The 25,156-nt window shown below is 44.0% G+C and overlaps 1 protein-coding gene across 1 annotated transcript in view; it reads left to right on the plus strand.

The window, feature by feature from the left end:
- PEPD (peptidase D) overlaps window positions 1–25,156 on the plus strand; it is a 291,828-nt gene that overhangs the window by 158,193 nt on the left and 108,479 nt on the right. Inside the window, exons 10-11 of the mRNA XM_038754595.1 lie at window positions 15,989–16,057; window positions 24,896–24,973. Of these exons, the coding sequence (XP_038610523.1) occupies window positions 15,989–16,057; window positions 24,896–24,973 (147 nt within the window). The remainder of the gene's footprint in view (window positions 1–15,988; window positions 16,058–24,895; window positions 24,974–25,156) is intronic.

Genomic DNA, 25,156 nt, shown 5'->3' on the forward strand with positions numbered 1-25,156 from the left:
AGCACCAAGCTGCAGTCTCCAAAGAGAAATGGTCGGAAATGGGTCCAGCGTAGGAAACCTTTCATGTTCCTGACCTTCCTGCTTTCTGCTTATCATACTCTATCCTGGCCAGGGCAAGGGAATATCGGAAGCACTTTTCTGACTATGGATAAAGCAGTTCTTTCACTCACATTCTGGGTCCTGAACTCTCAGGACCGAGGCTTGTCCATCATTCTTGACAGAACTCTCAATCATCATCGCCTATGGATTCACCCAGATTTACATATCCATCAGATCTCAGCTGAACACACTCCTCCTTTCTACCATCATTCATTCCTAGGCAATCACAGATGCAACATCGCCCTGTCTGTCACCAAAGTAACTTTATATCTCTCATTATTCATAGACCGATTCTCCAAGGTTCCTTGGAAATTCTCATTTATTCCTGATATAAAGTGTTCTTTCCTGGTGCATTGGGTTGGGGAAATTTATAACTCTGTTGAAAAATGGGTACTTGGTGAACAGGTACAATGCAATGGCTGGGAGCAGCAGTGATCTGACAAACTTTGCCTTAGTTTGGGGAGAGTAGTTTTGGAAATATGCGTGCCATCTGACACTGCCCCTTTGCACGTACAGTCTAATAAATGCCACTGATGGAATTCATTTTCCTTCTCCTCCCTCTGGTTGTCAGATTTTGGCCTTTGTTCAAGTCCTGATGTCAGACCTGGGGAAAGAGCAATCAATCAGTGCTATTTGAGTGCATGCTGTGTGCAGAGCACTATATTAAATGCTTGGAAAAGTGCAATAGAATTGGTAGACAGGATCCCTGCCCACAGTGCAGAGCAGGAGACTTGGGATCTAGGACTTGGTTGGCCTAGTTGACTAATGTGAGGTTGCCTATTAACCTCTGCGGCGAACGAAAACTCCTCACCATTGGCTTTAAAGCAATCATGTTATTCCTCGCCTATCTCACCTTAATATCCTGCTACTACAACCCAGCCTACACACTTTGCTCCTCTAATGCTAACCTTCTCACTGTACCTCGATCTCATCTATCTTACTCCCAACCTCTCGCACATGTCCTACCTCTGGCCTGGAATGCCCTCCCTCCTCATATCTGACAGACAATGAATCTCCCCCACCTTCAAAGCCTTATTGAAGGCACATCTCCTTTAAGAGGCCTTTCCTGCAAAACCCTCCTTTCCTCTTCTCCCACTCCCTTCTGTGTCACCCTTACTTGCTCCCTGTATTCACCCCCCTAGCCCCACAGCACATATGTACATATGCCATTTACTTATGTTAATGTCTCTCCCTCCTCTAGACTGTAAACTCACCGTGGGCAGGGAATGTGTCTGTTTATTGTTATATTGTACTCTCCCAAGCAGTTAGTTCAGAGCAGTGCACACAGTAAGCCCTCAATAAATATGACTGACTGACTATATATGCCATTAGCACTGTGCTACACTTCTGCCTGCCTCCTTGCACCTTGCACTGTGCCCCCCAGGAGGAACACAACTGGCAGAGACTGAAGAGTGCCAGGGGGGATGTGCAAGCCACCAGCATTAGAATCCAATCCTCTGCCCGGGTTCTCACTCTCGAGATTATCATCTTCCCTTCAATCATTCACCGCTGCCATTTGCAGATGATTGGCAGGAGCAATGAGAGGAGATGAGGTTCCAACCTGGCAATTTTGCTACCTAGCTACAGTTCTGGAAGATAGTTCTGTAGAAGAGATTAAAATAAATTGAGGTTCCCGTATTTTCAATGGATTTCCCGTATCCATTCTGTTCCTGAACCCGCTCCCATAGAAGATCAAGAATTGGGGTAACCTAGGTGAGCCCTTTTTTAATGGCATTTATTAAATGCTTACTATGTGACAAGCACTTTTCTGAGGTCTGGGGTCTTGTTTTATGCCATCGAGTCATTTTCGTCCCATAGCGACACCATGGACACGTCTCTCCCAGAATGCCCCACCTCCATCTGCTATTGTTCTGGCAGTGTGTCCATAGAGTTTTCTTGGTAAAAATATGGAAGTGGTTTAACATTGCTTCCTTCCACACAGTAAACTTGAGTCTCTGCCCTTGATTCTCTCCCATGCTTCTGCTGCCCAGCACAGTTGAGTTTTGTCGTGTAGCAGATTGCCATCCACTCACTGCCCAAGCTAGGAATGGAATGGTTATGCTTCTACCTGACTCTCCCTCCTGTAGTTGAGACCGGTAGAATACTCAGAACTCTCCAGGTGTGACCCTGGGGGAGGTCTGGGGTAGATACAAGTTTATCAGGTTGGACACACCCTTCCCCATGTAGGGATCACAGTCTAAGTAGGAGGGAGAACAGGTATTTAACCCCATTTTCAGTAGCATTGCCTAGTGGATAGAAGATAGGCCTAGAAGTTGAAAAGACCTGGTTCTTTTCCCAGCTCTGCCACTTGTCTGCTGTGTAACCTTAAACCGATGCAAAAACACACCCCAACTGGAGAGGATGGTGAGCCAATTTCTACTGGTGATTGCTTCCAATGAAAACCTGGTCATTATAGGCACGTGTTCAATTATTTAGGGTGATCTGAATGTCTTTTTACAACTTAACCCATCGAGACTTCAAAAAGAAACAAATATTCAGGATTCTTCCATGGAACGCAAAGCAATTTTGTGCCTCTTATTTTCCTTCCTCACTCCAGGTAGAGCCTGGGACTGTAAGATTTTCATGATCATGGCTTTCATTGGTAGCAATCACCAGTAGATATTGGCTCACCATCCTTTCCAGTTGGGGTGCATTTTTACATCTGTCTTATTCTCATCTGCCAACTCTATTCTATTGCATTTTCCCAAGTGTCTAGGGCTCTAAACATAGTAAGCACTCAATTATGAGGATCATAGTGGCATAGCATGGACCTGGTTGTCAGAGGACCTGAGTTTTAAATTTAGTTTTAAATTTAGTAATTTAGTTTTAATTTTGTTAAATTAAGTTTGACATCACAAAGGAAGTAGGACAACCTAGGTTGAGGATTTAAACTTGTAAAACATTTTGAGAGCAAGAATCGTGCCATCTAGATTATGCCCTTCTAGGGGATCCTCTACTGTTGCCCACCTTGTGCAAGAGTGGTTTACACACTAGGAAGCGGGCCTGAAAGTCAGAGGACCTGGCCTCTAATCCTAGCTCTGTCGCTTGCCTGCTGTGTAATCCTGAACGAGTCACTTAACTGCTCTGTGGCTCAGTTTTCCAATCTGACAAATGGGGATGTAATTCCTGTTACCCCTCCTCCTTACACTGTGAGCCACGTGTGGGACAGAGATCGTGCCTCTCCTGAAGTCTATAAGGTGGTCCTCTGGCCAAAATAGTTGCCCATCTCTGCTCCAGAGGATCTGCTCTGTGGAATGAATTCCATTCAGCATGGCTTAGTGGATAGAGCATGGGCCTGCCAGTCAGAGGACCTGAGCTTTAATTCTGGCTCCGCTACTTTCCTTCTGTATGACCTAGGGCATGTCACTGAACTTCTCTGTGCCTCAATTTCTTCTGTAAAATGGAGATTCAATACCTGTCCTCTGTCCTACTTAGACTGTGAGCCTCATTTGGGAAAGGGACTGTGTCTGACCTGATTAACTTGTATGTGTCCCAGCCCTTAGAATTGTGCTTAGGGAAGCAGGGTTGCCTAGTAGAAAGAGCAGAGGACCTGGGTTCTAATCCCGACTCCACCACTTGTCTGCTGTGTAGCCTTAAGCAAATCACTTATCTTTTCTGTACCTCAGTTATCTCATTTGTAAAATGGGAATTAAGACTGTGAGCCCCATGTGGAACATGCACTGTATCCAAACTGATTAGCTTGCATCCTCCTTTTTGCTTAGTACAATGCCTGTCACATAGTAAAGGCTTAACAAATATCTTAAGCATCATCAGTAACTACCACTGATTGATTGATTATTCCTTGGTGAATTTATAAAGAACATTTCTGCGAGTCCCACAAGGAGATGGAGTCAAGGGCTTGTGTCTACTGTGATGCTTAGAACAGTGCTTGACACATAGTAAGAGCTTCATAAATACTGTAATGGTCCTACTAATAATATTGAGTCCTGGGTAATGCTCTAGAATCTTGCCAAGTGCTTAAAACAGTGCCGGCCCTTATTAGACCTCAATAAATACCATTGACTAAGGTTAAGAAATAACCCAACATATCTTATTGAATTTAATTCCTGAGTTTCTGCCCATGAAGTTATTGGGGAAGGGGAGGAGGAGGGAAATCAAACTGATTGGGTCATCCACATACAACTACTAACACTGCCTATTTTCTGGAAGTCCTTCGATTCCTCCCACTAGGAGTTGACTCCAACTCAGGTCTTGCCCTAAAATGGCTTCAGGGAGTAGATGTGATTGGAAAGCTGAATTAAAAACCAAAATGGAGTTGAACTCAGATAAACTGGCATGAACGACTTCATAAATTGCCAGTAAAAGTTAGAAAAACTGAACTCAACCATTTTCTTCTTTCTACATACATTGTCCCTTTTCCTCTCCTGTCTCTTTTCAGCCTTCTTTCCTCCCATCAGTTTTGTTAAAAATGAAACTTTGTGAACCTATTTTTAATCCCAAATATCTAGGTCTTAAAACTGATGAGCTAGAGAAGATAATGTTCTGTTCCCTTGCACATAGCCATTTTGTATGGCTGAAAGCAGTCTCAGGGCCCAGAGATGAGGAACAAGCCCTCAAAGATATTGTGTGATATTGTGCACAGTCTCTTATGTCCATTCTCCAAGGAATAAAAAGTTCCTGAACCTGAATGCATGTGAGGGATTAGATAGATGGTTTATCTGACCATTTCTCAGGTAGAGGCCTTTTTTTTTTCTAAGGTGAGAACATTTTTATGTTTACCAAAAACTTTAAGAGCTATAGGATACCAAGCTAGGAACTGTTCTTATCGTTTAATCTAAATGGTTCCAGTTGCTACTGGCTAGAAACTTACCGTTTAAATCAAAAACCATATTGATGAAAGCATAAAGGAGACAGTTTATCCTAGGCAAAGGGGAGGGGGGGAGTTTAAAGGAATCTTATAAAATTGCTTAGCTCCTTGTGATCAGGGCGTTAACTGTCAGTTAATCAGTGGTATTCACAGACTCTGTCTTCTCCTGGTTCTCCTCTTATCTCTCTGGCCCTTCATTCTCAGTCTCCTTTTCAGGCTCCTCCTCCCCCTCCCATCCCCTTACTGTAGGGGTTCCTCAAGGGTCAGTTCTTGGTCCCCTTCTGTTCTCTATCTACACTCACTCCCTTGGTGAACTCATTTGCTCCCATGGCTTCAAGTATCACCTCTATGCTGATGACACCCAAATCTACATCTCTGCCCCTGCTCTCTCTCCCTCCCTTCAGGCTCGTGTCTCCTCCTGCCTTCAGGACATCTCCACCTGGATGTCTGCCCAACATCTCAAACTCAATATGTCCAAGACTGAACTCCTTATCTTCCGTACATTCAACTCCCTTCTCAGGCCCCCGGTTCCTCCCCCTCCTCCTTCCCTCACCCCCAACGATCTGGCCTCCTACTTCATTAACAAAATTAAATCCATCAGGTCCGACCTCCCCAAAGTCTCTTCCCCCCTTTCTCCAACCCCCCGGCTCTCAACACTCTCTGCTACTCTCCCATCCTTCCCAGCGGTATCCTCAGAGGAACTCTCCTCCCTCCTCTCAAGTGCTACTCTGGCCACCTGTGCTTCTGACCCCATTCCCTCTCATCTTATGAAATCTCTCGCTCCATCCCTTCTCCCCTCCTTAACTTCCATCTTCAACCGCTCACTCTCCACTGGTTCCTTCCCCTCTGCCTTCAAACATGCCCATGTCTCTCCCATCCTAAAAAAACCCACTCTTGACCCCACCTCACCTTCTAGTTATCGTCCTATATCCCTCCTACCATTCCTTTCCAAACTCCTTGAACGAGTTGTCTACACACGCTGCCTAGAATTCCTCAACAACAACTCTCTCCTCGACCCCCTCCAGTCTGGCTTCCGTCCCCTTCATTCCACGGAAACTGCGCTCTCAAAGGTCACCAATGACCTCCTGCTTGCCAAATCCAACGGCTCATACTCTGTCCTAATCCTCCTCGACCTCTCAGCTGCCTTTGACACTGTGGACCACCCCCTTCTCCTCAACACGTTATCTGACCTTGGCTTCACAGACTCCATCCTCTCCTGGTTCTCCTCTTATCTCTCCGGTCGTTCTTTCTCAGTCTCTTTTGCAGGCTCCTCCTCCCCCTCCCATCCTCTTACGGTGGGGGTTCCCCAAGGTTCAGTGCTTGGTCCCCTTCTGTTCTCAATATACACTCACTCCCTTGGTGACCTCATTCGCTCCCACGGCTTCAACTATCATCTCTACGCTGATGACACCCAGATCTACATCTCTGCCCCTGCTCTCTCCCCCTCCCTCCAGGCTCGCATCTCCTCCTGCCTTCAGGACATCTCCATCTGGATGTCCGCCCGCCACCTAAAGCTCAACATGTCGAAGACTGAGCTCCTTGTCTTCCCTCCCAAACCTTGTCCTCTCCCTGACTTTCCCGTCTCTGTTGACGGCACTACAATCCTTCCCGTCTCACAAGCCCGCAAGCTTGGTGTCATCCTCGACTCCACTCTCTCATTCACCCCTCACATCCAAGCCGTCACCAAAACCTGCCGGTCTCAGCTCCGCAACATTGCCAAGATCCGCCCTTTCCTCTCCATCCAAACCGCTACCCTGCTAATTCAAGCTCTCATCCTATCCCGTCTGGACTACTGCACTAGCCTTCTCTCTGATCTCCCATCCTCGTGTCTCTCTCCACTTCAATCCATACTTCATGCTGCTGCCCGGATTATCTTTGTCCAGAAACGCTCTGGACATATTACTCCCCTCCTCAAAAACCTCCAATGGCTACCGATCAATCTGCGCATCAGGCAGAAACTCCTCACCCTGGGCTTCAAGGCTGTCCATCACCTCACCCCCTCCTACCTCACCTCCCTTCTCTCCTTCTACTGCCCAGCCCGCACCCTCCGCTCCTCCACCACTAATCTCCTCACTGTACCTCGCTCTCGCCTGTCCCGCCATCGACTCCCGGCCCACGTCATCCCCCGGGCCTGGAATGCCCTCCCTCTGCCCATCCGCCAAGCTAGCTCTCTTCCTCCCTTCAAGGCCCTGCTGAGAGCTCACCTCCTCCAGGAGGCCTTCCCAGACTGAGCCCCTTCTTTCCTGTCCCCCTCGTCCCCCTCTCCATCCCCCCATCTTACCTCCTTCCCTTCCCCACAGCACCTGTATGTATGTATATATGGTTGTACATATTTATTACTCTATTTATTTATTTATTTATTTATTTTACTTGTACATTTCTAGCCTACTTATTTTATTTTGTTGGTATGTTTGGTTCTGTTCTCTGTCTCCCCCTTTTAGACTGTGAGCCCACTGTTGGGCAGGGACTGTCTCTATGTGATGCCAATTTGTACTTCCCAAGCGCTTAGTACAGTGCTCTGCACATAGTAAGCGCTCAATAAATACGATTGATTGATTGATTGATCTTCCCTCCCAAACCCTGCCCTCTCCCTGATTTTTCCGTCACTATAAATGGCACTAGCATCCTTCCCGTCTCACGAGCCCGCAAACTTGGTGTCATCCTCGACTCTGCTGTCTTGTTCACCCCACACATCCAGTCTGTCACCAAAACCTGCCGGTCTCACCTCCACAACATCGCCAAGATCTGCCCTTTTCTTTCCATCCAAACCGCTACCTTGCTGGTTCAATCTCTCATCCTATCCCGACTGGATTACTGCATCAGCCTCCTCTGATCTCCCTTCCTCCCGTCTCTCCCCACTTCAGTCTATACTTCACTCTGCTGCCTGGATCATCTTTGTGCAGAAATGCTCTGGGCACGTTACTCCCCTCCTCAAAAATCTCCAATGGCTGCCTGTCAACCTACAAATCAAGCAGAAACTCCTCTCTCTCGGCTTCAAGGCTGTCCATCACCTCGCCCTCTCCTACCTCACCTCCCTTCTTTCATTCTACAGCCCAGCCCGCACCCTCCGCTCTTCTGCCGCTAACCTCCTCATTCTACCTTATTCTCACCTGTCCTGTCGTCGACCCTCTGGCTTGGAATGCCCTCCCTCCACACATCTGCCAAGCTAGCTTTCTTCCTCCCTTCAAAGCCCTGCTGAGAGCTCACCTCCTCCAGGAGGCCTTCCCAGACTGAGCCCCCTTTTTCCTCTCCTCCCCATCCCCCTTGCCCTACCTCCTTCCCCTCCCCACAGCACTTGTGTATACATATTTGTTCAGATTTATTACTCTATTTTACTTGTACATATTTACTATTTTATTTTGTTAATGATGTGCATATAGCTTTAATTCTATTTGTTCTGACAATTTTGACACCTGTCTACATGTTTTTTTTTGTTGTCTGTCTCCCCCTTCTAGACTGTGAGCCTGTTGTTGGGTAGGGACCATCTATATATGTTGCTGACTTGTACTTCCCAAATGCTTAGTACAGTGCTCTGTGCACAGTAAGCGCTCAATAAATACGATTGAATGAATGATATCTATGAGCACCGCCTGTGTTCAGAGCACTATACTATAGGCTTGGGAGTAAAGTTAGTGGACACCATCCCTACTCTCAAGAAGCTTAGCAGCAAGAGCATGGGCCTGGGAGTCAGAGGACCTGTGTTTGAATACTGACTCTGTCACATGATGGCTTTGTGACTTAGGGCAAGTCACTTAAATTCCCTGTGCCTCAGTTTCCTCATCTGTAAAATAAGGATTGAATACCTGGTCTCCCTTCTACTTGCTGTGTGACCTTGGGCAAGTCATTTAACTTCTCTGTGCCTCAGTTCCTTCATCTGTAAAATGGGGGTTAAGACTGTGAGCCCCCCGTGGGACAACCTGATCACCTTGTAACCTCCCCAGCGCTTAGAACAGTGCTTTGCACATAGTAAGCACTTAATCAATGCCATTATTATTATTATTATCATTATTACTTAAACCGTGCGCCCCATGTGGGACAGGGACAGTCCAATTTGATTAGCAAGTATCTACCTGAGCACTTTGAATACTGCTTGATCCATAGTAAGCACTTAAGAAATACCATAATTATAATTATTATTACTGCTACTAATAATAATAATAATAAAGTGGCATTAATTATGATATCTAGAAAGTACTTACTCTGTGCCAAGGATTGTACTAGGTGCCATGGTAATACAAGATAATCAGGTTTGACACTATCCCACATGGGGCTCACAGTCTAAATAGGAGGGATCAGGATTTAATCCCCATTTTACAGATGAGGAAACTGCTGTCCAGCAAAATTGACTGCCCAAGATCACACAGCAGACAAGTGGCAGAAGCGGGATTAGCACCCAGGCTTTCTGAAGTCCAGGCCCAGGCTCTTTGCCCTAGGCCACACTCTTTCCTTAACTTGTGTAAGAAGAGGCAGCTATTTAAATGGGGACTTCGACTCTGTTATCTTTCACTCTCCCAAGCACTTAGTACAGTGCTCAGCACACAGTAAATGCTCAATAAGTACGATGAATTGATTGACTTGGGGAAGGAAGGCAAAGGCTCTGGAGGAAGGCGATGACTTAAAGAAGTAGTGTGACCTACTGGATATAGAATAGGCCTGGGAGTCAGAAGGTCCTGGGTTCTAATTCCGGCTCTGCCATTTGTCCACTTTGTGGCTTTGAGCATGTCACTTAACTTTTCCGAGCCTAAGTTACCTCATCTGTGAAACAGAGGTTAATACAGTGAGCTCCATGTGGGAAATGCACTGTGTACAATCTAATTAGCTTTCCAATTCTGTAGTGCTTAGTACAGTGTCTGGCACACAGTAAGCACTAAATACCATAATTATCAATTATTATTTTCCTGGACTAGACGAGGTTCTTGGGGATGGCCAAATGTATAAAGTTGGCTCTGGCTGATCTTGCTTGGAGTACGGGACGTTTATTGGGGAGCTTGCTTTGGGGCTCAAATTCAATCAATAGAAAAGAGCCTAGGAAATGGGGTTCAGTCAATTGTATTGAGCTCTTATTGTATGTAGAGCACTGTACTAAGCGCTTGAGAAAGTATAACGAGTTGGTAGGCAAGTTTTCCTGCCCACATTGAGCTTACAGTCTAGAGGGGGAGACAGACATCATTATAAATTATAGATCTGTACAGAAGTGCTGTGGACTGAGGAAGGGTTAATACAAAGTACAAATCCAAGTGCACTGGTGACTTGCAAGAGAGTGAGAAAAGAAGATGTAGTTGGGGAAGGAGTAGATCTGCTTCTAATAAGGCTTTGAGGGTGGGGAGAGTGATCACCTGTTGGATATGAAGAGGAAAGGTTTCCAGGCCAGAGGCACGATGTGGGCAAGAGATCAAAGACGAGATCAAGATACAGTGAGTAGGTTGGCCTTAGAGGAATGAAGTGTGCGGTCTGGGTGGTAGTAGGAGCGAGCAAGATGATTGAATGCTTTAAAGCTGATGGTGAGGAGTTACTATTTGATGTGGAGGTAGATGGGCAACCACTGGAGGTTCTTGAAGAGCAGGGAAACATGGAGTGAATGCTTTTGAAGAAAAATGATCTGGGTTCAAATGATATTTATGTGAAATGGGAAACTAGAATGTGGGCACTGTGATTCCCGCTTGTTTTCAAAATAACAGCACCAGTGTGGCATTCATCCTTCTGATGAAAAATAATTTAAAACAAAATTAGAACCCGAAGTTCAATTTTCTGTAGATTCAAACACTTTAAGCATAGATTGAATTTTTGATATAAGGAACGCAGCTGAGTCATTTTAACTGTTCCTTTATGGCTATATAAAGTCATCAACCAAGAGTATAACACTGGATTAATTGTCTTGACTATTTTCATCTACAAATTGCATCCTGTGTCCTTCATTAGTTTAATGCATCCACATATCGAGCCTTTAGGTCCTAAATTATTCTTTTACAGAAACCGCAGTATAGAAGAAGGCTGCCTCTGACTATTGTAGATTGGGTAAAATGAAAAAGAAACTTCCTTACCCTTTTTTGTATGCATGGCAAACAATTTAGCATAAAGCTTCAACACATTATTGATTCTCAGTCTGTTTTCTCCTTATAATAAAAATAATTTCTTGTTTCTGTGCACTTACATTATTAATTGCTGAGGAAAGCGAGTGTTATTCATTCATTCAATTCATTCAGCTGTATTTATTGAGCACTTACTGTGTGCAGAGCACTGTACTAAGCGATTGGAAAGTACAGTTCAGCAATTGAGAGACAATCCCTGCCCACAACAGGCTTACAGTCTAGAAGGGGGGAGATAGACATCTAAACAAGTAAACAGGCATTAATATAAATAGAATTATAGATATGCACAAGTACACACAAGTACTGTGGGGTGGGGAGAGGGGGTTAATAATAATAATGATGGCATTTATTAAGCACTTACCATGTGCAAAGCACTGTTCTAAGCACTGGGGAGGGTACAAGGTGATCAGGTTGTCCCACGTGGGTCTCACAGTCTTAATCCCCATTTTACAGATGAGGTAATAGGCACAGAGAAGTTAAGTGACTTACCCAAAGTCACACAGCTGACAAGTGGCAGAGCTGGGGCTTGAACCCATGACCTCTGACTCCAAAGCCCGTGCTCTTTCTAGTGAGCCACACTGCTTCTGGGTCCCCCAAGAGGACAACATGGCCTCTTGGTTTAGCCAATCAGTCATATTTATTGAGCACTTACTATGTGCAGAGCACTGTACTAGGCGCTTGGGAGAGTACAATGCAACAGAATTAGCAGACACGATCCCTGGTCAAGGTTTAGGTCAGTAAAAAGCTAACTGGGTAGATTTTTTTCTTGGGCACTGAAGGTGGGAAGTGGAGATCCAAGGCTCGGGCAGCTGTTGTGTAATTTGGCATTTGCTGTCAAGTATTTACCACCTTTTATTGTTGCTTGGGGATTGAGGCAAAAAGGTAACTGCTGCTGCTTTATTGCCCAAAGCTTCATATAAATCCCAGCCATGAATATGTGATCAACTGGTGAATGGTGGTACCTCATTATTTCACCTCCCTTCTTTCATGATTTCATGCTTTCTCCAGGCACTCTGGAAGGTTACTGAATCCTTGGTGAGGAGGAAGTATTTCATTCACAGACACTTAATTATCGCACGGGGGTTTATAAAGCAACTTTGAAAGCTATATGGATGTAGCATAATGATTCCTGCATAATGGCTATGTAATATATAATGATAATAATTACACATAATTTGTGTTTACAGTGTCTGAGAGATTAAACTCCTTCGTACATTTTCTAAAAACAGGCATAGACTTTGCAGATTAGAGTGCATTTGATATTTTGCAAACTGCTGCACAAACCTTCTTAGTCACTCCTTTCAGGTGCCTCCCCTGGGTATTAGGTGGTAGTCGCCCACACAACATCTAAAGGATGGAGACCAGAAGCTAAGTGACTCATCAAGCCATGTAGCAGTGGCAACATAGTTGCCTGTTGCTCCCATCGTGTTCTCCCCCTCTAGACTGTCAGCTTGTTGTGGGCAGGGAATGTGTCTGTTATATTGTACTCTCCCAAGTCTTAGTACAGTGCTCTGCTCGCAGTAAGGGCTCAATAAATTACTGACAGACTAACTATCCAAATCATATAATGATAACAGCATGAAGCAGTGTTACCTAGTGGATAGAGCCCAGCCTGGGAGTCAGAAGGACTTGAGTTCTAATTCCCACTCCTTCACTTGTCTGCTGTGTGACCTTGGGCAAGTAACTTAAATTCTCTGGGCCTCGGTTGCCTCATCTATAAATTGGGGATTAAGACTGTGAACCCCATGTGGGACATGAACTGTGTCCTACTTGATTTGCTTGTAATTACCCCAGCACTTAGTACAGTACCTGATTCATTGTAAGCACTTACCAAATACCATTAAAAATAAGCATTGAAGCCCAAAGGACTGCAATGGAAATTTCCTAGTTGAATAATGGAATAACTTAGTTTTGTGATGCTTCTGGTACTTGGCAACTCCAGTATATAGTGACATGTCTTGGGGAAGCTGCATAGCAAATGGAAAGAGTATAGTTCTCTTTTTACACAAACCCTAATCCCAGCTCTTCCACTGGCCTCCTGTGTGACTTTGGGAAATCAGTTAACCTCTCTGGGCCCCAGTTTCCTCTTTTATAAAATAGGGATAAGCTGCCTGCTCCTTTTATCTCTTAGATTATGAGCCCTTGGGTGGGACAGGAACTGTTTCATCTGACTATCTTGTATCTACACCAATGCTTAGCACATAGTAATTGCTTAATAGCTACCATAATTATTACCTATTTCCTTTCTTCCTTCACCACACCTCCCTAAATTCTGAAATGTAACAATGCTGAGATCTCAGTGACCCCACCCCCTATTTCAAGTTGAAGCAATACAGGCAAGTATTTACTTTTCTTATCTGTGGGTTGAGGAATTAATTCGGATGCAGTTGGAATTAGTGGTAAACTTTCTTAAGGGCCAACTGTGACCAGTTGTAATGCTTCCTACTGAACATGTTGGTTTTCAGCTAGTTTGGCCAGTACCAATATGGCACCAACACTTACTGTGTGCCGAGCACTGAGGTAGATACAAGAGGATCAGATCGACACAGCCCTTCTCCCACTCCAGGCTCATGGTCTAGAAGGAAGGGAGAACAGGGATTGTTATCCCATTTTACAGATAAGGAAACTGAAGCATAGAGAGGTTAAATAATTGGCCTCACGTCACAAATAAGCAAGATGTGGAGCCTAGATTAGAACCTGTCTTCTGATGTCCAGCTCCATGTTCTTTACATCATTCATTCATTCAATCGTTTTTGAGTGCTGTGCACAGCACTGTACTAAACGGTTGGAAAGTACAATTTGGCAACAGAGACAATCCCTACCAATAATGGGCTCATAGTCTAGAAGGGGGAGATAGACAACAAACAGCCAGCCCACCCCTGCCTCCTATTGCCTTTATTTATGGTATTTTCAGGGGGCCAGAAAGAGAAATGCAAAGCCTCTGAGGTAAGTAGGGGCATAAGAGGGTCACTGCAGAGAGATACCATAATTCTGAGAGGCTTCGGGTACACTTCCACAAAATGGTACATTATGACATTATTCTGTTGTGTACCTGGTGTGAAGCCTGTGCATCTCATTGTTTGGTGTCTGCAAGGGTCATCTGTGGCCACCCTCTCCTTTTACATTATATTTTAGGGGGAGACATATTTTGGTGGCACTTCCTCCCTGGGAAATGTCATCTCCTAGCACCTTAGACGTTATAGGACTCAGGTTCGAATCCCTGCTCTGCCACTTACCTGTGCTAGGTCACACTTGCTGTGTGACCTTGGGCACCTGAGACACTTATCTGCCTGTTTTCTCATCATTAAAATGGGGATTAGATATCCATTCTCCAATCCTCTTAGTCTGAGCCCCACAGGAGACTTGGGACTATATTCCATCTGCTTCTAATGCAGCATGGCTCAGTGGAAAGAGCACGGACTTTGAAGTCAGAGTTCATGGGTTCAAATCCCGGCTCTGCCAATTTTCAGCGGTGTGACTTTGGGCAAGTCACTTAACTTCTCCGTGCCTCAGTTACTTCATCTGTAAAATGGGAATGAAGACTGTGAGCCCCCCATGGGGCAACCTGATCTCCTTGTAACCTCCCCAGTGCATAGAACAAGTGCTTTGCACATAGTAAGCGCTTAATAAATGCTGTTATTATTATTAATGTACCAACCCCAGATTTTAGCCCAGCGTTTGGTACATAGTAGGGCTTAACAAATATCATGATTAATTATCAATAATTATAACACCCACCTCTATTCCTCTATTAGTTGTAAGAGGCAGGAAAGAAAGCATTGTGGGTACTGGGAGAGAAGACCTGCAGCTGTCAAATCTGTAAGCCTTCTCCTCCGGCAGTCTGTAGCCTGGGATATCCTGTAGGAATGTAGAGTGACAGGTTTGGCACCGTTGGTGTTAAGCAAGAAAGGTACTTGAAAAAGAACAACCTTTTCCATTTGTTTCTAATGCTTTAACGAGGCAATTTCCATTTGCTTGGTAGAGAGGGCTGGTGTTAGCATTTCTGATGGTAGTGAATTACAGTGCAATTTGAGGCTGTAATAAAATCCATGTCATTTGTTTCCAACATTTTCATTTGCTAATGCTTTGAAATGCATTTTGATTTTTATTGTTGGTTAAGTAATTCCTCAAATGCCCTTAGAAAACTGTATATTACATTTCCCGAACTGGTATAACTGAAGGACAAAATCATAATGCCTCTGAAGTTTTAACCAGAGTGACAATCACCTTGGGTTAACAAAACCATTTTTAATATTAAAATTTTTTGAAATCCATTTAGTATTTAAAGAGAATTGGTTTGCAGGGAGAACATGTTTCATAATAAATAAAGGCTCGGTGATATGTGCTTGGCTCTTAAAGCACCTAATCCGGTATTAATTGTGCTTTATGCACATCTGCCCTAGTGCACAGAACACTTTGACAGTGCAGTTTTGTAAAGATGAAAATCTCTGCAAAAGGGCTTGGAAGGCTAAACAGCTCCTCCAGCAGGATGGCACAGAAGGGACAGTCAACATTTGACACTCCATAAAGAAGCAGATCTTTCTCTGCAACTTGACTGGCAGTGGATTTGGTTACCTTCTGCCCCACTTTATTGCTAAATACACTTGGAATGATACTCTGGGGCCCTGGGTTTGCAGAGTGAAGCGGGTTCCAGAGGGTTTGTCTAACCTTTGGTGGCAGAATTTCTGAATCGAATGTGCCTTAGGGAAAAGAAGCCCATTCAGGTAAGCTCACTGTGGGCAGGGAATGTGTCCATTTATTGTTATATTGCACTCTCCCAAGCACTTATTACAGTGCTTTGCACACAATAAGTACTCGATAAATCTGATTGAATAGATAGGTCAAAAGGTTTTATTAATTGGAAAGCAGACTCTAAAGGGGAAGGCTTTTGGGGTTGCTCCACTGCAAGCTTGAATCCTGACCTGCCTTGTGGGACTGGATATTAATTACCATGTTGCTTTTGTAATTTCAGCCTGTTCGAGCACTACTGCTATTCCCGTGGAGGCATGCGACACACCTCTTACACGTGCATCTGCGGGAGGTAAGATTCTCCAATTTATAGACTCTTGCCACCTTTACTACGGACCTCCCACTCACAACCCCCTCCCCTGGGCTGTAATTTTACTGGGAGAAGGATGGATGATGGTTTGCACTGTGTCTCAATAAACTAGCTGGGTTACAGATCCTACAGCTCTCGAGAAATTTTGGGATGATTGCTAATGTGGCCTGAGTTGTGTTTATGCTGAATCTGTGCTATGGCCCAATAGCTGGGAGGATTTGCATTATAGGAAGAATAACAACTTAATATCGGCCCCAGATGGGGACCAAGCAGGGCTTTGCCTACAAAATCTGTACGTTTAAAAAGAAATCGTGTGTTTGTGATTATTTGAAATCTTCTTGGACTCTGAGTGTGTGATTTGATGCCCAACAGGTGTCAGAGTTGGTAGAATTCCTTGGAAAAAGCAACACCATTTATTCCCACGTACAACAATAATTGAGAGCTTGTCAGCCATCTCTTCCTGTCTCACACTGCCTTCTGTCACTTCCACCCTATTTTCCTCTCACCCCTGCACCACCCCACAATTTGAAACTGAGGGAATCTGTACTCAAGGAGAAGATCAACTTACCAAGCTTTCTTTTTGTATTTTCTCATGCTTCATTGCCATCCCTTTGAGCCTTGTCTTGGTGGCCTGCAACTTCAGAGTTAATCTCTCAGGGGGCCAATACCTTTTTTAGTTAAAATTGCATACAATCAAAGGCATTTAGAGAGTGCTTACTATCTGCAGAGCACTATACTAAGCGCTTAGGAAAGTGCAATACAACTGAGCTGGATGATGTGACCCCTGCCCACAAGGAACTTACAGTCTACAGGAGAAGCGTACAGTCTTGCATTGCTTCATGCTGCTGCCCGGATTGTCTTTGTCCAGAAACGCTCTGGGCATGTTACTCCCCTCCTCAAAAATCTCCAGTGGCTACCAATCAATCTGCACATCAGGCAGAAACTCCTCACCCTCGGCTTCAAGGCTCTCCATCACCTCGCCCCCTCCTACCTCACCTCCCTTCTCTCTTTCTACAGCCTACCCCACACCCTCCGCTCCTCCGCCGCTAATCTCCTCACCGTGCCTCGTTCTCGCCTGTCCCGCCATCGACCCCCGGCCCACGTCATCCCCCGGGCCTGGAATGCTCTCCCTCTGCCCATCCGCCAAGCTAGCTCTCTTCCTCCCTTCAAGGCCCTACTGAGAGCTCACCTCCTCCAGGAGGCCTTTCCAGACTGAGCCCCTTCCTTCCTCTCCCCCTCGTCCCCCTCTCCATCTCCCCCATCTTTCCTCCTTCCCTTCCCCACAGCACCTGTATATATGTATATATGTTTGTACATATTTATTACTCTATTTATTTATTTATTTATCTTGTACATATCTATTCTATTTTGTTTTGTTAGTATGTTTGGTTTTGTTCTCTGTCTCCCCCTTCTAGACTGTGAGCCCGCTGTTGGGTAGGGACTGTCTCTATGTGTTGCCGACTTGTACTTCCCAAGCGCTTAGTACAGTGCTCTGCACACAGTAAGCACTCAATAAATCCGATTGATTGATTGCAGTGTAAAACTTGGCACACATCGACCATTTAAATAACATTTATTCTCTCTCTATGGCTTACTAATCTAAAGTTACTTTAAAAGTGTCTTTTGTTAGCTCTGCTGCAGAAAATTTGTCAAAGACTTCACTTGAGACTCATTTTATCAATCATCAATGGTATTTATTCATTCAGTTGTATTCACCACTTACTGTGTGCAGAACACTGTACTAAGTGCTTGGGACAGTACAATACAATAAAGAGTGACATTCCCTGCCCATAATGATCTTGCAGTCTAGAGGATGAGTTTGCAGTCTAGAGGATGAGCTTATTATTGAACGCTTACTTTCTACTGAGCACTGTACTTAAGCACTTGGGAGAATACACTACAACAGAGTTAGCAGATACATTCCCTGCCCACAACGAGCTTATAGTCTAGTAGCTTCTTACTTGGGTATCACAGCTGAAAGTAAAATACTTGTCCAAATGATATCCTTCACTTCCTCTGATAGAGCATTGACAGTTGGTAGCATTGGAAGCAAAAAGAAACAGGTCTTGAGCCACATAATTTCCATTAAGCACTTTTATTGAATCCATAACAGTAATAGAGCTGGGTGAGAACTCTGAAGGTAAAGGGGATTGGAGATAAAGAAAGGATGGGGGAGAAGAGGAAAATGGGAGATTGATGGTGCAGTCAGGACTTCAAGAGAAACACAATTCTCTTCAACCCTTTGACATCCTTCACTGTGTTGTGATCTCAGTTGTGAAGGACATTATAGCAATGAGTACTTCAGCTTGTTAAGGAAATGATGATTTCTTTCTCTACCAAGCCAATAGAGTTCACACCATCAATCAATCAACCAGTAGTATTCATTGAGTTCTTCCTATGTACAGAGCACTGTACTAAGTGCTTGGGAGAGTACAGTATAATAGAATTAGTGGGCATGTTCCCTGCCCATAACAAGCTTAAAGTCTAGACCAAGGGAAACTCCAAATGATGAGAGTATGAACAGCCCCACATAGGATGGATTCTCTTAAAGTGGACTCAACACACCCCTATCTTGGGTTAGTTTACTTTTTAGCTCTGGAAAAGGAAATCACACCTTTTTTTTTGGTCAGGGTGGGGACAGTGTGTAAAATATGCATGGTGGATATTTTAGAGATAAATGGTCCTTCTTGCTTATCCAATTACGGGAAAGGGCAGCTTCTCTGCAGAAGTCATCTGGAGGTAAGTGTTGATTGTATTTCAACTTGGACATAACTTCATCTCCAGAAGGATTTGCCTGGTGTAGTCTACTCCTGCAAGGAGAAGTAACCTTTCAGGCATTAGGTTGGGGGCAAGTGGACATGGTACTTAGAATTAGACCTCATTCTGTAGCAGTCTGTGTGAGCAGTTATCTTTTACAAGCATAAATTGCTTGTAAAATTATACAATCCATGTCACCTGAATGTTGCTTTTATTATTAAGCAGTACAGCTTGGTACATGTAGCCCTGGAGTAAGTAGGTGCTTCTAAGCATGTCTAATGCATATTTGCCCCATTTTTCTTCCTCCTTAAAACATCTTAGAGGAAATGAATGTAGACCATTAATGGCCTCAGCACATATATGTCCAAAAGCATTGTTCCAAACTGGATTGTGACAGAGTGTTTGCTATTTCAGGTAGTTGATTCTCATCCTGGTCTTTTTTGCATCCTTTTGTTGCGATCCAGCTCTATACAAGTAGACACAATCTCCCAATCAAATAATAGTATTTACTAAGTTGTTACTTTATGCAGAGCACTTTACTAAGAATTTTGGAGAGTTCTATAGAGTTAGTAGACACAACCCCCACCCTCAAGGAATTTATGATCCAATAGGGAAGACAGGTGTTAAAGTTGGTTTTTTTTTTTTAATTCCTTGTGAGCAGGGAATTTTTTGTGTGTGGTTTTTTTTTAATGCTTAAGTGCAGTGTATTACACTCAGAAGGTACTCAGTAAAATACCATTACTACTACTACAGTCAAAACTTCTACCTTGGAACTGAATATGCAGTTCGTGATTATCCAGGGTCTTTGTTCTCCTCTCTCCTTTCTTCTCTCTCCCTTCCTTCCTCCCTCCCTACCTTTGTCTGCCTTATGGGCATTTTGAAGTGTTGAGGCCTTCAAAGAGAGAAGCTGTAACTCAGAGCTGTTCAGCACCTTTTCCAGGAGCTTGTTAGAAGCTCTGATCTAAGAAAAGGAGTAATGTGAAGCCATTAACTAAAATAATAACCACATGTCCCATGCCCAAAGATAATGAGAGATTCTTTGCACTACATCCTACTCTATCTCCCTCATTTTGATTATTCTGTAGCTAATTGTTACTTGTCATGCAACTTTCAAACATTTCAGGAGAGGTGCAGAATACGCTGCCATGATATGTCTGGAACATCATACCTTGGCAGTTTGAGCATTGATTTAAAGCTTTAATCATCCAAAGACTATGGAGAGGTCCATTTTTTTTTTGGTGTTTTTTTTTTTTTTACAATAGGATACAGATTTTTGATTGACATCTGGAGTGGAAGGGCCAGGCAATTTATAAGAGTATACGTATTTGAGGTTTGGGCATAATTCCTGTATTTTAACTGAGAGAGAAAGTGTGAACAAGCAGACACAATGCTGAGAAGAATAAATAGTTTGAGAAAAGACTGAGCTCTTGACCTGTTTTTTAACTTGATGCGTGATAGAGCTAGATGAATAACAATAGGCAGGAGCAGACTACATCCCAAGACTGCAAATGGGTCACTGACCAAGTCAGAGGGCTTCAGAAGCTAAGACCAAAGTCCTCTACTCCTCTGGAGATTTCTTGACAATCCCTATGATTCAGGGGTTTCATCTCCCACACTGCTGAGAACAAAATTGCTACCTACAATGCTTCCTTCTGTATATGTCCACACTCAACCGCTTTCCTCAATCCGTCCACAAAAGGTTGCGTAAGAACCTGAAAATGTCATTTCTGGTCCATCCAGTTGTCTCTTACAGTAGCAGCAGGGTGTCTAGAGGAACAGTGTTCCACTGATTACAATAACAATAATAATAATGATGATGGTATTTGTTAAGCACTTACTTTGTGCCAGGCAGTATACTAATCACTGGGGTGGATACAAACAAATTGAGGTGGACACAGTCCTTGTCCCATGTGGGACTCACAGTCTCAATCCCCATTTTACAGCTGAGGTCACTGAGGCACAGAGAACTGAAGTGACATGCCCATGGTCACACATCAGGAAAATGGGAGAGCTGGGATTAGAACCCACAACCTTCTGACTCCCAGGCCCATGCTTAATCCACTAAACCATGCTGCTTCTTGCTATGCCAAGCTGCTTCTCATGGTATTAAGCACTTACTATGTGCTGGGCACTGTACTAAGTGCTAGGATGGATTCAAGCAAATCGGGCTGGACACAGTCCCTGTCCCCCTTGGGGCTCACGGTCTCAATTCCCCTTGATCAGTGTACAAGTTGCAGCCTACTAGAATAGACAGAGTCAATTAATGATATTGATTAAGCACTTACCATGTACAGAGCACTGAAATAAGTGCTTAGGAGATTACAATACAATAGAGTTAGTAGATATGAGCCCTGCCCTCAAGGAGCTTACAGTATACTAGGGAAGACAGACATTAAAAGGATTTGCCAATAGGGGAAATGGTAGAGTATTAGGATATGGAGATAAGTGATGTGGGGCTTGGGGTAGGATGAGTATCAAAGTGGTTAAGAGGTACAGAATCAAGTGTGTTAGGATGCAGAAGGGAGGGCTGGGAAATTTTTGCTGAAGGCCTTTAGCCCAGTGGAGTGAACTGAATCCTACTTTGGCCTCAGACATAATTACACTGATGTGTGAAGCCATTAGATTTCCAGTCCTAGAGAGGCAGAAAACACACCCAATGTTCTGTGAGGCCTGGATCTGCTGTAGGCAGCTGCTAGATCATAGATCAGAAAGATCCAGCACTTTAGTTTGAAAAATGATAGAGACTGGTAAAAGATGAAAAGCCCAAATTAGCACTCACACCTTTGGTGGGACCCGTTGTAGGAAACCAAAATCATTCCTCTGGCTTCAGAGGGGAGGAAAAAAGGCTTGTCCTTGGGTGGGGGCAGGGGTGGAGGGAAATAAAATGAGAGTAATTGCCAGGCTTCCATTTGGTTTCCAAATTGTGTCCATGGTGTATGAACAAGATGGGTATTTAATTTTATTGTGAAGCCAAGCCCTCAAGGCCAGAGGGTGATAGATAGGCGAGAAGCATGGGGCTCCATGTTGAAAGCAACATTTGGGGGTAGGTTGGGGGTGGGGGGGGCGCGCTGTAGTGTCTGTCAGATGATGAAAAGAGACAGTAGCTCAAAAGGTAAGATTCCCCAGGATGTAGGATGGCTTGGTATTTGTTCTGGGTAGTAGTAATGATGTTTATAGAGCTCCTAAGGTACTGTACTAAGCACATCAGAAAATACAACAGAAGCAAAGGATATGCCCTCTGCCATAGGGAGCTACAGTCTAATGTGGAAAGACAGATATAATAATAATAATATTAATAATGGTATTTAAGTGCTTACTATGTGCCATGCCCTGTACTAATCACTGGGGTGGAATCAAGCAAATGGGATTGAACACAGTCCTTGTCCCACATAGAGCTCACAGCCTCAATCCCCATTTTACAGATGAGGTAACTGAGGCACAGAGAAGTAAAGTGACTTGCCCAAGGTCACACAGCAGACAAGTGCGAGAGCTGGGATTAGAATAAATCTCTGTCCACTAAGCCATGCTGCTTCTCATGTAGATATGCTAATGATCTACAAGTAATGGGAATATCAGGAAGAGCAAGCATTGTCTGAGTAGTAGAATGGGCAGATATCAAAGGGCAAGGACTATTTTTTGTCATGGGAACAATTTTCATGGGTGTTAAACTCTACCTTGTTCTTTCATCAGAGGGCATGTGCTGAGCTGTAACCTCAATGCACCAGGTGCCTCTTAGGGTTGGCCTCTGGGCCGTTGGATGGATTGGAACGCTTGGTCGCTGCCACTGAGAGTACATGAGTGATTCATTTGAGCTCTTAAATCCTCAGACATTTTCTGCTCTGGTGGATAGAAAGGAAAATAATTATTTCTACCTTTGTGATTTTTGAGTCTCTTAAAAAGGGCTGTAAATAGCACACTTTTGGTGGAGCCCGAGCTGAGTGAGAAGATTTCAAATGTTCCTTCACTTAAAGCATAAATGATTTGGTTAAGCTTTTTGTGAAAAAATACCTCCAAGTTTTACTGCTGCTTCAGCTCAGCTGAGTGATCTGTTACACTCTTTTCCTTACAGTTGTCAGATGCTTGCCCAGAATTTAGCTAAGATAGTTTCACTTTTTTAAAAATACATCCTCAAACCTCTACTTTTCAAAGTTTCTCCCCAGTCTTATTCTTATTCTTGATTAAGCATTCTTCCCTCTCTGCCCTATCTAGAAGTGTGTGTATCTGCTCATGTTTGGCTTCCAAACTCTAAACACTTTAAGCTCCTTGTGGCCAGGGAACATTTCTACCAACTCTGTTGTATCATACTCTCCTGAATGCTTAATGCAGTGCTCTACATACGGTAAGTGCTCAATAAATGTGATTGATTCAAGCACAGAGACTGGATCTTCAATTAATTGTGTTTCTCAGGCTGTGCTCAAAAGATCCTTTCTCAATTGGCTCTAGCCGATTTCACCCTGGAGAAGTCTTTCCAGTGTACTTGCCCTAATTTCCAACCTTACTCCTACCCTTTCCTCCACCCAACCCCAAATCCCTGCATTGCTGTCCTCTTCTTCCAATCCAAATATGTCCTGCTTCTTCTGTAATAGTGATTATATAAAGTTGTGGTATTTAAGTGCTTATGATGCATCAAGCACTGTATTAAGCATTGGGGTTGGTACACTAGAGGCAGGTTGAACACCGGCCCTGCCTGTCATGGAGCTTCCAGTCTAAAGGGAGGAGGAACAAGGTTTTCATTCACATTTTACAGATGAGGAAACCAAGACACAAAGAAGTTAAGTGACTTGTCCAAGGCCACGTCAGGCAAGTGGCAGAGCTGAGTTCGGAACCCAGGAATTCTGACTCCCAGGCCCATGCTCTCTCCAGTAGGCCACACTGCTCTGCCCTGGGGGTGGCCAATATAACTTGTCTGTTTTGACTTGAGAGTCCAGAGAACCAGATCTTCCCCTCAGTAAATGGTGAATTATAATGTGACATTGAACAATTCACTCCTGACTCCATATTTTCTTTTGTCCATTTTACAGAATATGGCAACATTCCGTTGTCACCTGCCTCTCCGGAAGGTTGGGAGAAATAATGAGTGAATAACTGGAAAAATCCCAGGGTTAAATGGATATAGCAGCTGGATCTGCTCTGGTTCAGGCTTATTGGTAAAATTAGTTTTCAAGTGGAAAATTATTTTTTTGCCTAAAAATTACACAGGCAAGCTGAATGCTGGACAACAAGCTCGCATCAGTTGCAATTGCACTGTGCAGACAAAGTGCTGTTTATAGTGTCACCTCAGTTCACTGTCATCCTAGGACCCCCGGGTCACCCCCTCAACATAAGCCCCTCTTCCGCACCCTAATTGTTAGCTTGGGCCACCGTAGAAGTTGTGGGAGTGAGGAGCTGCATGGCATAATACTTATGGCCGCCAAACAGGGATGTCAATAGGCCTCATCGGTGTTCTCGTCTACAGCACCTTTTCAAGCAGCATGGCATAGTGGATAGAGCATAGGCCTGGGAATCAGAAGTCATGGGTTCTACTCCTGTACTGCCACTTGTCTGCTGTGAGACCTTGGACAAATCACTTCACATAGCTGTGCCTCAGTTATCTCATCTATAAAAGGGGGATTAAGGCTGCAAGCCCTATGTGGGACAGGGACTGTGCCCCACCCGATTAGGTTGTATCTATCCCAGTACTCAGTACAGTGCCTGGCACAAAGTGTTTAAAAATTATGCAATTATTATTATTATCATCATTATAATTATTCATTATATTGTAAGCTTCCCTAGGGCAGGAATCATGTCTTCCTACACTGTTGTACTCTCCCAAGTACTTAGCTTGGTGCACTGCACGCAGTAAGCACTCAATAAATGCAGTGCTCTGCACACAGTAAGCGCTTAATAAATATGATTGAATGAATAAATACCTTTGACCACTATCAGTTACTGGATCCAACTCAAACTCGTGTTTGCAACCTGAATAGCTTTGGAGGAAGAAGAGTGGGGTAGTGGAACCTGTTATTTATTGGTTTCCCCTTTGTTCCTTGGCTAACTAGACTCATTTTGCTCTTCTTTGATCAGTGGCGAGAATTCTGCCGTGCTACACTATGGACATGCTGGAGCCCCAAATGATAAGACCATTAAAGAAGGTGATATGTGGTGAGTATACAATGCAGTACTTGTCCGGGTAAAGAAGTGAAAACTCCCTGCACTGCTACTAGGTTCCTACTGTTGGTTTCCATTCTAGCAGAGGGTGGATTGATCATTTTGTTTACAGTCTAGCCAAAGGTCGATTGGTCAGTTTGTTTCCATTCTAGCTGAAGGTGTACTGATTAAAAAAAA

This window comes from Tachyglossus aculeatus, chromosome 11 (genome assembly GCF_015852505.1).
Source record: "Tachyglossus aculeatus isolate mTacAcu1 chromosome 11, mTacAcu1.pri, whole genome shotgun sequence".
In the NCBI taxonomy this organism is placed as follows: domain Eukaryota; kingdom Metazoa; phylum Chordata; class Mammalia; order Monotremata; family Tachyglossidae; genus Tachyglossus; species Tachyglossus aculeatus.